The 13813-nt window shown below is 49.9% G+C and overlaps 1 protein-coding gene across 4 annotated transcripts; it reads right to left on the bottom strand.

Annotated features, from left to right (window-relative positions):
* Positions 1-814: 814 nt before the first annotated feature.
* Positions 815-13799, bottom strand: SGTA (small glutamine rich tetratricopeptide repeat co-chaperone alpha). 4 transcript variants are annotated; one of them, XM_063161073.1, is made up of 12 exons: positions 13720-13799; positions 12124-12259; positions 11050-11153; positions 10818-10902; positions 10225-10324; positions 8955-9059; positions 7803-7941; positions 5561-5623; positions 5180-5217; positions 4347-4436; positions 2799-2914; positions 815-1905 (listed from the first exon to the last, which is right to left on the bottom strand). In XM_063161073.1, the coding sequence occupies exons 2-11, from the start codon at positions 12221-12223 to the stop codon at positions 2800-2802; spliced, it is 939 nt and encodes a 312-aa protein (XP_063017143.1). In that variant the 5' UTR covers positions 12224-12259; positions 13720-13799; the 3' UTR covers positions 815-1905; position 2799. The 4 variants fall into 4 exon arrangements, with proteins under 4 accessions (XP_063017143.1, XP_063017142.1, XP_063017144.1 ...); XM_063161072.1 differs by having other exon boundaries at positions 13731-13771; XM_063161074.1 differs by having other exon boundaries at positions 12124-12280; positions 13720-13736.
* Between the last annotated feature and the right edge of the window lie 14 nt (positions 13800-13813).

The raw sequence follows: 13813 nt of genomic DNA, 5'->3' as shown, positions 1-13813 counted from the left end.
AGCGTTGGGTTCCGGGCCCGGGATTACCGGAAAACCGGGAAAAACGGGAATGGGAAAACCGGGAATCAGGAAAAAAACGGGAACCGGGAACGGGAAAACAATCTCTGGAACAGCGTCCGCCACGCCCACAACCCCTGCTCCTGCTGTTCTGTGATTAAACCGCACCAATGGCAGCTGTGGGGTGCTGCAGGGAGACCTGAGGCCTACCTGAAAATTCCATAAAATTCCACAAAAATCCATCAATTTCTTTCTTTTTTTTTTTTTTTTTTTTTTTTTTTTTTGGTGCTGTCAGCTCAGGAATTTTTGGGGAACTCCAGGTAGTTCAGCCTGGAGTTCAGGGGCAGCTCCAGGCAGGGCAGGAGGAATTCCCTGGAAAATCTCACCTGGAATTCAGGGCTGGAAAATCCTAACTTAGAGAGGAAGAAAATTACAAAAAAAAATATAAAAAAATGGATCAGGAAAGAGCCAGGAGGGTGAGGGAAAGGAAACAGCACAAAATGAACTGAAAACAGCAGGAAAGCAGTGCCATGGTTTCCATATTTTTGGATAATTCCAGAATATTTTCATTTCCAGCCTGAAATTCCTTTGGTAGGGCTACAAAAAAAGCAGGTGGAGAGAAATTAAAAGCAATTTCGGGAAGGAGAAGTGGAGGGAAAAATAAAAGTTTTCTTATTTTTGTGCTGTAGGAAGGTGCAGGAGAATTCCCGCTGGGAAGGACAAAAAAAAAAAATTGAGGAAAATGGGAATAAAATGTGCCCCCAAACAGACCCTGAGCCCACAGAAAGTTCTGGAAAATCACCTGAGCACACAGGGATAACAACCAAAGGGTCCAAATGGTTTTTATTCCTCACGAGTGACACGAACCACATGAATTCCACGGAGCCTTGACCAAAAAAAATCACTTTTTTCCATGATTTTTTCCGTCTCCCCAACGTTCCAGAGGGGCTCCTCCTCCCCCAGGAGCCAAAAAAATTGGATTTAAATCCATTCTGGATTTTTAAAAAATTCCCTCTGGTTTCCCCCAGCTGGGATTTGAGGTGGCTCCAGGAGCTTCTCCCTGCCCAAATCCTGGATTTTGGATCCAAAGGGGGATTTTGGATTCATTCCACCCCCAGCCCAGCCAGGCTGATCACTGACATGCAATTAAAAAAAAAAATCAAAATAATTCAGAAAAAACTCCTTTAAACACACTAAAAACACCTTCACTCCCTCCCTGCTCACATTCCAAGGGAGAAATCCCCATTTTTTGCCAGAGTTGCTGAACACTCAAATGAGATTTTTCCAGGATTTTTTGGGACTGGGAAAAAACCCCAAAAATGCCTGGGGGAGGTTCAGTCCTGACTCCCCCGTGGATCCTGGAGAGGGGGAAGCAGCAAAATTCCCAAAAAATCCCAGATTTGGAGCAAAATCTTCATTTCCAGAGATGGAGAATCCCAGGAATTCCAGAGTGGGGATGAGCAGGGACTCAAACACTTCTTGGAAGTGGCTCCCGAGGGGAAAATTGGGGCAAAAAAAAGAGAATTATTCACTTGGAAATGCTCCAAAAAATAAAATAAAATAAAAAAATTGGGAATAAGACCCCCCCCAGGCAGCAAATCCTGCAGGGATTTGGGAATTTCCCAACAGAATTCTGAGTTCAGCTCTGCTGGGGCTGCCAGGAAAAAAAAACCCAAAAAATAAACCTGAAAAGAGGAAAAAGGGGGAAAAAAAGGGAAAAAAAGGGGAAAAAGGGAGGGAAATGGGAATTCTCAGGGACATGCAGGGCAGGGGAAGATTTGGGAATTTTTGTGGATTTTATCCGTTGGAGTTTTGGGTTTTTTCCCCCTCTTGGACACTTCCAAGTCAAGAATTGGCAACACGGAGGTGGCTCCCAGCTGGAAAAGCAAATTCTGGAATTTCCAGGGGCTGTGGAGAGAGGGAAAACAGGGAATTCTCCTGGGGAAAAGGGAATTTCATCAGCTGAATATAAATAATTTATTTCTATTTATTTTATTTTAATTTAACTTATTTATTTTGATCAATATTCAATAGTATTGATCCTGCCCCACCTCACTCCTGACTGACTCAAACTGGAATTACCAATTCCTGGATTCAAACAATCAATAATCAATCAGTAATCAATGGCACTGATCCTGCCCCACCTCACTGTGTGAGTTATCAATTTCTGTACTGAATCAAGCAATAATCAATAATCAACAATAATCAATCAATCAATAACCAGTCAATAGTCAATGCCTCATCTCCCTCCTGACTGACTCAAATTGACATTATCAATTTCTCTATTGAATAAATCAATAATCAATCAATAACCAATGGCCCTGTCCCACGTGACTCCTGAATTATCAATTCCTGTATTTAATCAATCAATCAATCAATCAATCACCAATGCCCCACCTCACTCCTGAGTTATTGATTCCTGTACTCAATCAATCAATCAATCAATCAATAATCAATGATTGCTCCTGCCCCACCTCACTGCTGACTGATTAGAACTGGATTTATCAATTCCTGTATTGAACCAATCAATGAATAATAAACAAACAAACAAACAAATAAATAAATAAATCATCAATCAATAATCTATCAATAACCAATGGCCCTGCTCCTGCCCCACCTCACTCCTGAGTTATCAATTCCTGTACTGAATCAATCAATCAATGATTGCTCCGGCCCCACCTCACTGCTGACTGATTAGAACTGGATTTATCAATTCCTGTATTGAACCAATCAATGAATAATAAATAAATCAATAAATCAATAATCAATAATCAATCAATCAATCACTAATCAATCCCCACCTCACTCCTGCTGCTCCTCGTTGCTGGCGCTCGGGGTCCGGCTGCGGATTTGGCTGCGCAGCTGCTCAATGAGCTCAGGGTTCTGCTGCTGCATCTGCTGGGCAAACTGCTGGCCCCTGGGGACAGGGACACACAGGGACATCAGGGACACACACAGGGGACACACAGGGGACATCAGGAACATGCAGGGGACAGCAGGGACACACAGAGGGACAGCAGGGACACACACAGGGGACAGCAGGGACACGCACAGGGACAGCAGGGACACACACAGGGGACAGCAGGGACAGGCAGGGGACAGTAGGGACACGCACAGGGGACAGCAGGGACACGCACAGGGGACAGCAGGGACACGCACAGGGGACAGCAGGGACACGCAGGGGACAGCAGGGACACGCAGGGGACAGCAGGGACACATAGGGGACATCAGGGACACACACAGGGACAGCAGGGACACGCACAGGGACAGCAGGGACACGCACAGGGACAGCAGGGACACAGGGGGACATCAGGGACATGCAGGGGACAGCAGGGACACACACAGGGGACAGCAGGGACACGCACAGGGACGTCAGGGACACGCACAGGGACATGAGGGACACACAGGGACATCAGGGACACGCACAGGGGACAGCAGGGACACGCACAGGGACAGCAGGGACACACAGAGGGACAGCAGGGACACGCAGGGGACAGCAGGGACACACAGAGGGACAGCAGGGACACGCAGGGGACATCAGGGACACGCACAGGGACACATAGGGGACAGCAGGGACACGCACATGGACACGCAGGGGACATCAGGGACACACACAGGGACAGCAGGGACACAGGGGACAGCAGGGACACGCAGGGGACAGCAGGGACACGCACAGGGACACGCAGGGGACATCAGGGACACGCACAGGGACACATAGGGGACAGCAGGGACACGCAGGGGACAGCAGGGACACATAGGGGACAGCGGGGACACATAGGGGACACACAGGGATAGCAGGGACACACGGGGGACAGCAGGGGCAGTGGGGACATTGGGGACACCTGGACACAGGCAACACCCTGGGACATTCCCAGCCCTGGATCCAGGATTGTCCCCAGTCATGTCCCCAGCTGCTCCCAACCCTGTTCCCAGTCCTGTCCCCAGCTGTATCCAATCCTATCCCCCAGCTGTCCCCAGTCCTGTCCCCAGCCCTGTCCCCAGTCCCAGTCCAGTTCTGCCCCCAAGTTGTCCCCAGCCCTTTCCTCCAGCTGTCCCTCCAGCCTGTCCCCAGCTCTATCCCCAGCCCTGTCCCTACGTGTCCCCAGCTGTCCCCAGCCCTGTCCCCCAATGCTGTCCCCATCCTTGTCCCCCAGTCCAATCCAGTCCCCCAGCCATCCCCAGCTGTCCCAGTCTGTCTCCAGTCCTGTCCCCTGCTGTCCTAGGTGTCCCCAATCCTATCCCCCAGTCCTGTCCCCATCTCTGTCCCCAGTCCCAGCCCAGCCTTGTCCCCAGCTGTCCCCAGCCCTGTCCCCAGGTGTCCCCAGGTGTCCCCAGGTGTCCCCACTCACGCCTGGATCAGGCTGGCCAGGTCGTTGGTGGAGGGGCTGCTCCCGGTCGCTCCCATGGCGTTGTGGCCTCCCGAGATCATCCCCGACATTCTGGGGAGGGAAAAAAGGGCTCAAAACTGGGGGAAAAATCCCAAAAAAATCACCTGGGGGACTGCTGGGAGCAACTTCCCATCCTGGGGATCTCGGAATTCCCTGCAGCAGTTTTTGGTTGGCTGGAAATAACTAATGAAGCTGAACAATGAATAAAATTATTAAAATAATGTCGATATTCCCAGATTTATGGAATTCCAGCCCTGCTCTGCCTCCCTGGATTCCCTCCAGAGCTGGATCCAGGTGGGAATTCCCAATGGCACCACGAACAGGGAGAAGCCAAAGGGAGCTGAGTGGTGTCATCCCCAAAATCCAAGGATTTGGGGGCCCCAGAGGGTCTCCCCCTCCTGCCACACTCTGCAGGGATGCTCAGGAATGGATTCAGGAACTTATCCCTTTTCTTCATATATTGGGAACTGCTCCTCTCAACCATCCAGGGATGGGAATATTCCCATTTCAACCAAGCTGGGAAATTCCTGAAATCCCATAAAACTGCAGCAGAACCAATTCCAGGGCCATGATCCATCTCCCCCAGAAACAATTTTATTCCAATCCCTCTCCCAGCACTTTCCAGAGCACCCAAACCCCCCAAGCTCAGGGAACTGGGCTGGTTCTGAGCCTCCCTCCACATTGCTGGCCCAAATTCCCTCCTGCTCCCACTGGGAAAGGCCAAACCCAGAATTCCAAGAGGGAATAAACCCAGAATTCCAAGAGAGAATAAATAAAAGTGGGATCCAACTCACAGCTGTTGTACTTGGGGGTTGTTCATGAGGTTTGAGGCCTGTGGGGAATAAAAACAACACCCGGGTGAGGCAGCAGGGACGGGGTGGGACCAACCCCAAAGGGAAGGTGGGAACGTTTGGGAACTCAGGAAAAGGGGGGAAATGGCAAAAAGGAGAGCAAAGGCGAAGCCCAGAGCAGAGCAGGCCCTGCCACAGGCTGGGAAAAGCCTGAGGAGAAATTCCCAGCTCTGTCTGAGCTGAAGAGAGCAGCAGCAGCTTCCACACAGCCCCAGGGAGTGGGGAAAGCTTCCAGAGGGGCTCCATCCCAAGGAATTCCATGTGAGGAGACACCAGAGCCCCCAGGAAGGCTCCATCGCAGGGAACCCCAGGATCTGCAATCACCATGCTCATGAAGCCGGGGTTGTTCAGCAATCCGGCCAAGTCAAAGCCTCCGGGGCCGCTGGTCTGGAAGAGAGAAACCAGAGCTGCTGTCATTGCTCTCTCCCCATTCCCATTGCTCATTCCCACCCCACATTCCCCATTCCCACATTCCCCATTCCCATTGCTCATTCCCACCCCACATTCCCCATTCCCATTGCTCATTCCCCATTCCTATTCTGAAACCCCATTCCCCATTCCTCATTCTCCATTTCCCAAACACCATTCCTCATTCCCCATCCCTGTTCCCAATTCCCCATTCCTCATTCCCATTCCCTATTCCTCATTCCCTATTCCTCATTCCCATCCTTCATTCCCCATTCCCATTGCTCATCCCTCATTCCCATTCCAAAATCCCATTCCTCATTCCCCATTTCTATTTCCAAACCCCATTCCTCATTCCCCATCCCAGTTCCCAATTCCCCATCCTCCATTCCTCATTCCCATCCCTCATTCTCCATTCCCATTCCTCATTTCCCATTCCCATTGCTCATTCCCCATTCCCACTCCAAAACCCCATTCCTCATTCCCAAAATCCCATTCCTCATTTCCCAGCCCTGTTCCCAATTCCCCATTCCCATCTCTCATTTCACATTCCCCATTCCCACTGCTCACTCCCCATTTCCCATTCCCAAACCCAATTCCTCATTCCCATTCTCCATTCCCAATTCCCCACCCCTCATTCTCCATTCCCCATTCCCTACTCCTCACTTCCCATTCCCTATTCCTCATTTCCCATCCTCATTCCCAAACCCCACTCCCAATTCCCAATTCCTCATTTCTCATTCTCCATCCCCATTCCCAAACCCCATTCCCAATTCCTCATTCCTCATTCTCCATCCCCATTCCCAAACCCCATTCCTCATTCTCATCCCCCATTCCCCATTCCCACTGCTCACTCCCCATTCCCCATTCCCAAACCCCATTCCTCATTCCAAAACCCCATTCCTCATTCCCAAACCCCATTCCCCATTCCAAAACCCCATTCCTCATTCCCAAACCCCATTCCCCATTCCAAAACCCCATTCCTCATTCCCCATCCCTGCTCCCAATTCCTCATTCCCATTCTCCATTCCCAATTCTCCACCCCTCATTCCCCATTCCCTACTCCTCACTTCCCATCCCCTATTCCTCATTTCCCATCCTCATTCCCAAACCCCATTCCCAATTCCTCATTTCTCATTTCCCATCCTCATTCCCAAACCCCATTCCCAATTCCTCATTTCTCATTTCCCATCCTCATTCCCAAACCCCACTCCCAATTCCCAATTCCTCATTTCCCATTCTCCATCCCCATTCCCAAACCCCATTCCCAATTCCTCATTCCTCATTCTCCATCCCCATTCCCAAACCCCATTCCTCATTCTCATCCCCCATTCCCAAATCCCATTCCCCATTCCCAGAGCTGCCAGAGCCAGTGAATCCCAGCAGGAAAGGGTTGGGATGAAGGGATCCATTCCCAGCCCCTCTCACTGTCCCAGCCTGGCCTTGGGCACTCCCGAGGATGGAGCAGCCCCAGCTGCTCTGGGAATTCCATCCCATTCCCTCCCCACCCTCCCAGCCAGGAATTCCTTCCCAAAAATCCCACTCAGATCTCCCTTTTCCCATTTTAACCTCATTCCCTGTGTCTTGTCCCTCCATCCCTTGTCCCAAATCCCTCTCCAGCTCTCCTGGAGCCCCTGGAAGTGACTCCTTGGAGCTTCTCCAACCTTTCCTTGGGACACTCCAAACTTCTCTGGGAATTCCATCCAAGGATTCTTTCCCATTCTCCCACCCAACCCTTCCCAACACTCCCCTTTCTCCTGTCTCTCCAAGCTGTTGGAAAAACCCTTCCCCATTTTTTTGGAGGATCCCAAATCCAACATTTAAACCCTGACAGGGAGAAGAGGGCTCTGTCCAAACCCTCTGGAAAACCCCAGAGATTCCTGCTCACCCCCTCAGCTCTGCCCTGGAAAAAAAACCTTGGAAAATTAAAATCCCCCTCAAAATGATCCATAAAGGACATTCCAGCCCATTCCTGCCAAACCTCCAGGTTTCTTTTGGGGAAAAAATGTTTTCTTTGTGTGCAAAAAAAACCACCTTTGGTGCTATGGGGAAAACAAAAAAAAAAAAGCTGAATTTTGGAGAGATTTGATCACAAAAGTGGAAATTGCTGTTGCAAAACCCTGCTCCTGCTCTTTTAACCTCAATAAATCCCACAACTTACTGGACTGGGAGTCTCCTTCATTTTCTGTTCAGCTATTTTGAGGTTGGATTTGTACGTTTCATTGTCCGGATCCAACTCCAGAGCTTTTTTGTAGTAAACAACGGCTTCTGTGTGTTTGTTTAAGCTGGACAGGGCCAAGCTGGGAAAAAAAAAGAAAATTCAAAGTCATAGAAAGGTTTTTTGTCACCTTTTTCAATCCAATTGTTGTCCCCACCAACTTTCTTAGAATTGAAAAATGTGAATTTTTTCTGCACCCTAAAAAGCTGAAACTGCAGAATTTTTTCATGGTGGAACAAACTGATAAAATCCCTGTTCTGGGGTTTGCAGGGATTGAAAATTCCAGCAGGAATGGTGGAAAGAAAATAAAAATTCAAGTCATAGAGTCATAGAGTCTGGTTTTGTTTTTTTTTTTTTTTTTTTTTTTTTTTTTGGCACTTTTTAAATCAACTTTCTTAGAATTGAGAAATAAGAAAGTTTCAGGAAATCAAAATTCCAGCAGAAAAGAAAATAAAAAAATCGAAGTTACAGAGGAATTTTTTGGTCACTTGTTTTATCCAACTGCTGTCCCACCAACTTTCTTAGAATTGAAAAATACTAATTTTTCTCCACCCTAAAAAGCCAAAACAGCAGGAAATTTTTCATGGCGTAACAAACTGATAAAATCCTTGTTCTGGGGTGTGCAGGGCTGCAGAATTCCCAAGGAAAGGTGGAAAGAAAATGAAAATCAAAGTCACAGAGGAATTTTTTGGTCACTTGTTTTATCTAACTGTTGTCCCACCAACCTCCTAAAAAATTGAAAAATGTGAAATTTTTCTCCACCCTAAAAATCCGAAACTGCAGAATTTTTTCATGGTGGAACAAACTGATAAAATCTTTGTTCTGGGGTTTGCAGGGCTGCAGAATTCCCAAGGAAAGGTGGAAAGAAAATGAAAATCCAAGTCACAGAGGATTTTTTTGGGGCACTTTTTAAATCCAGTTGTCTCCGCCAAGTTTCTTAGAATTGAAAAATGTGAATTTTTCTCCACCCTACAAAACCGAAACAGCGAGAACTTTTCATGGTGGAACAAATGGATAAAATCCCTGTTGTGGGGTGTGCAGGGCTGCAGAATTCCCAAGGAAAGGTGGGAATTTGCCCAGGAGGAGGCTGCTCACCCCATCCTGCCGTAGGCTTTGCTGTAGCTGGGGTCGATGCCGATGGCTCGCTCGCAGTCCCGCACGGCTCCCGCGTAATTCCCCAGCTTGCTGTAGGCAGCAGCTCTGGAAAAACGGGAAAAATCCACAATCTCCTGCATTGCCAAGCAAATTGGATTCTGGTTGTTAGCTGGATGGCAGCTGGCTCCTGTTCAGTGAGCAGTTTTCCTTATCTCTTCCACAATTGGGGAGAAATCTGCTGATAACAGCTATTGAACGTCACTGCATGGCTGATAAGAACTACAGCATCCCACTGGGAGATGTCAGCCCAGAGGGAGGAGCCAAGCATTCCTGCCTGGATATAATCCTGAGATTTCAAACATTCCTACCTTGATAGAATCTGAGATTTCAAACATTCCCACCTGGATATAATCTGAGATTTCAAACATTCCCAGCTGGATAGAATCTGAGATTTCAAACATTCCTACCTGGATACAATCTGAGATTTCAAACATTCCTACCTGGATATAATCTAGAGATTTCAAACATTCCTACCCGGATACAATCTCAGCTTTCAAACACTCCTACCCGGATAGAATCTGAGATTTCAAACATTCCCACCTGGATATAATCTAAGATTTCAAACACTCCTACCCAGATACAATCTCAGATTTCAAACACTTCTACCCGGATAGAATCTGAGATTTCAAACATTCCCACCTGGATAGAATCTGAGATTTCAAACATTCCCACCTGGATATAATCTGGAGATTTCAAACATTCCTACCTGGATATAATCTGGAGATTTCAAACATTCCCACCTGGATAGAATCTAGAGATTTCAAATATTCCTACCCAGATATATCTGAGATTTCAGGCATTCCTACAATCTGAGATTTCAAACATTCCTACCTGGATAGAATCAAATTAAAGTTCAAAATCTGTTTCATCCAAGAATTGCAGAGAAACACAAAAACCTCCCTCCTTCCACTGCTGATTCTGCACACACAACTCCCTTAACTCTCCACGAGGAGCCTCCAGCTCCTCATTCCACCCTGAATTCCCAGCAAATCCCACTGTGCATGGAAGCAGATCCCATTCCATGGCATCTCTCATCTGATAAAGGTCTGATAAAGGTAATTTGCACACCCACATCCCACACAGAGATCCCAGGAGGCACCAAAACACGGCACAATCCCACAATGAACAAGAAACTGCTCAAAAAACTCCACAGAATTGTTCCAAAAATGAGATTTTTGGGCATTCTGGAGCAGGGGGAGCTGCCCAGTACCTGTTGCAGAAATAAACGGCGTTGGCTGGGTTTAACTCGATGGCTTTTCCATAAAAAGACACGGCAGCCTCGAAGTTTTCTGCCTTCATTTGGTCATTTCCTGAAAGGAGGGTGGGAAAAGATGGGAAAAAACTGGGATAAACCAAAGCAAAGGGCTGGATCCATGGAAATAGCAGAGGGGAGAGGTTTGTCAGAGTGGGGCAGGGCCAGCAGTGGGGCTGTGCTGGAAATTCTCCCATTCCTGATCCTGATTCCCAAAAACCACCCCAGGTGCTGCACCCACACCTATCCCATTTTTCCCAGGAAAAAGCCATGCACAGAGCAGGAAGGATGGATGCTCTGCCCCACACCCCACAGGATTTTTGGGATAAAAATCCCACAGATCCAACAGCAAAACCTCCCCACATTCCTACAGCCCAAGCAGAGCAAGAGGCAAGAACACAAAACAAAATAGAAAACAAAATAGAAAACAAAATAGAAAACAAAATAGAAAACATTCCCTTTTTTCCTCCAATTCCAGGTGCCAGGGGATTGAGATGCCCTCCCAATTAGCACCAAACCCTCGTTATCCAGCAGCTCCAGGTGTTTGATACCTTCAGTCTTGAGTCTTTCAGCTTCAGCCACGTCATCTTCTGAGGGGGTGACGGGCTCCGAGTTCGTCCTGGAGTGTTCCAGCTCCTTCCAAGGAGAGGCACAAGCTGAGCTGAGCATTCCCACAATTCCCACCATATTTTTCCCCTCCCACACTCTCTGAAGGGAGCAGCAGCCCCCTGGAAAATCCAGAGGAATTCAGGGAAAAGGGAACATCCCAGGGCTCTCACTCACCTTCCCTGCCACGGCTTCAAATATTTCGGGGAGGGTCTGGGACACAGCCAGGCTTTGGTCTTCCATGGAGACCCCAAATGCTGTTTCCAGGCACTGGATGGCCACTGGATAAGGAGAGGTTTTTTTAATTAATTAATTATTAATTAATAAATATTCATCCCTCTTCCCTAATCTCTCAAAAAAAAAAAACAGGCAAAAAACCCCCAATATTTCTCCCACGCTAGATGGATTTTTGGTTCTCTATTTTCAAATTTTGCCAAAATTCAGAGCTGGGCAAAGCTTCCCTCTGGATCTCCTGGATGGAGCCAGTCCTAATTCCCATCCTCTGAGGGATTCCTGGGGGTGGAAGTGAATCAGGCTGGGGCTGCAGCAGCATTCCCACAGCTGGGGAATGTGGGAATGGCTCAGAATTCCAAAGAAAAATCCTTCCCCATCATTCCAGACCCAAACATTCCCCTCACTCTGGGAGCCCTGAGCCATCTCCTCCCTCCACAGGCTTGGGAAGCTGCTCCCAGGGACAAGCAGAGCCTCCCAGAGCCTTCCTGCCACATTTTCCATCCCAAAATATCCCACTCCCAGCAATGTCCCCCCACCCCACAGCCACGCTCCTTTCACCACGACAAACCCACAAACCCAGGGCTAAACCTTAATCTCCTTAAGGAGACCTTTTAAGATCCCTGCCCTTTGAAAAGGCCTGGAAAAATCCTTGAGGAATGATATTTTGGGGAGAAAAAGACGAGAAACAACCCCGGGAACACAAAAATTTTCCCTGGAGTCAGGGAATTCCCATTTCCCACCCCACAGAGAGCTCCCAGCTTGGCCTGGATGAACCCTCTGAGTCTCCAAGAAGGGATCAAGGAGGATTCTGAGCCCAGGTACATCCAGCTAAGCTGCTCTCGGCAGAGATCAGAAGCCACACGAGCCACCAGCATCCCTGGATAAATCCCAAAAGGAAAAAAAATCAACCCCAAAATTCCAGCGAGGTTCAGCACCGGGAGCAGCCCAGCCAGAAAACACGGAAAAAACGGCGAAATTCTCCCAAATTTTTGGCCTGACAGAGGCAGATCCACCCACCTTCCAAACTCTCCTGAGCATCTGGGGACATGCTCCCGTTCTGGAGCTGGGTGTGCAGGAACTGGATGATGGAGAAGGCCAGACGCTTCTGGTCTGCCATGCTGGGCTCCACCGCTCCTGGCTTCCCAAAAAAATCCTGCAGAAACACAAACCAGGCATTGAGAGAGAAAAGGGAAAAGGATTTTACTGCTGCTGCCCTCCTGGCTTCCCAAAAAATCCTGCAGAGACACAAACCAGGCAGTGAAACACAAAAGGGAAAAGGATTTTGCTGCTGCTGCTGCCCTTCAGGGAGGTGTTGAGGAGGTCAGAATGGATTTGGAGTTGCTAAAAACTCCAGAACATTCTTTATTTTTTTTTTTTTAGGAATTCTCCAGGTTTGGATTCGCCCTCTGCTTGGCACAACCGTGCCAAGCGAAGCACCCAGAGGTGTTGAAATCCCTGGAACTCACCAGGAAAAACTCCCAATTTTCTTGCTCCTTAAACCAAGGGCCAAGAGCAGGAGGAATTTAGGAGGAATTTGGTGGCCTCAAACCAGAACCAGGAAGAATTTGGCAGCCTCAAACCACAGCCAAGAACAGGAGGAATTTAGAGGGATTTTGGTGGTCCCAAAGCAGAGCCAAGTGCAGGAGGAATTTGGGAGGAATTTGGCAGCTCCAAACCAGAACCAGGAGGAATTTGATAGCTCCAAAGCAGAGCCAAGAGCAGAAGGAATTTGGTGGCCCCAAACCAGAATCAAGAGCAGGAGGAATTCGGGAGGAATTTGGTGGCCCCAAACCAGAGCCAGGAGCAGGAGGAATTTAGGAAGAATTTGGTTGCCAAACCAGAGCCAGCAGCAGGAAGAAATTAGGAGGAGTTTGGTGGCCCTAAAAGAAAACCAAGGAGGATTTTGGTGGCCCCAAAGCAGAGCCCAGGAGGAGCTTGGCAGCCCCTGGCAGCCCGGGCAGTGCCAGCCCATCCTGGCAGGGCACGGGCAGGGAAATCCCAAAGCACCGAGAGCCCAACCAGCAGCACCCGGGGCTGGGAATTCCCAGAGCGAACTCCCCGCACTTTAAGTGGGTTTGTAGCACAGCCAGGCTCAGTTGACGGAGACCCGAGCTCCGTTTAACGCGAGCCCACCGGAGCTGAGCCGGTCCCGTCCGCCCGGAGCAGCACCGGGCCCGCCTGGCTCCCGTTCCCCGGCAGCCCCCGGACCCAGCGGGCGGAGAGGGGAGGGCGCCGCTCCCCGGTGTCCCCAAAGCCCCGCGAGCACCGCCCGGACCCTGCCCCGGTGGAAACAACCGGGGATCCCCGGTTACCGGTGCGCTCACCGGGACCGGGACTGGCGATTCCCGAGCCTGGCACCGGCAGCACCGGAGACACACAACTCCCAACGGAGGGCACAGCCCGCTCCCGGTACGTCCCGTCCCGTCCGGTCCGGTCCCGCCCCCCAGGCCCCGGTGCACCCGGTACCCCCCGGTGCCGCTGCCCCCAGGCGGAACAGAACGGCGGGCAGCACGGCCCGGCTCCAGCGGGTCCGGAGGCGGGGGGGTCCCGGCGGAGGGCCGGTCCCGGTGCCCCCGTCCCGCTCCCGGTGTCCCCCGGTCCCCCCGCGCTCACCGGACACTCGCCTGGGCCGGGCGCGCTCCCGCACTGCGCATGCGCCGCGCCCTCCGCGCGCCGGCTCCGCTACGGCCCCGCCCCTCCCACTGGC

This window comes from Melospiza melodia, chromosome 7 (genome assembly GCF_035770615.1).
Source record: "Melospiza melodia melodia isolate bMelMel2 chromosome 7, bMelMel2.pri, whole genome shotgun sequence".
In the NCBI taxonomy this organism is placed as follows: Eukaryota; Metazoa; Chordata; class Aves; order Passeriformes; family Passerellidae; genus Melospiza; species Melospiza melodia.
This window is presented reverse-complemented; position numbering and strand designations above follow the sequence as displayed.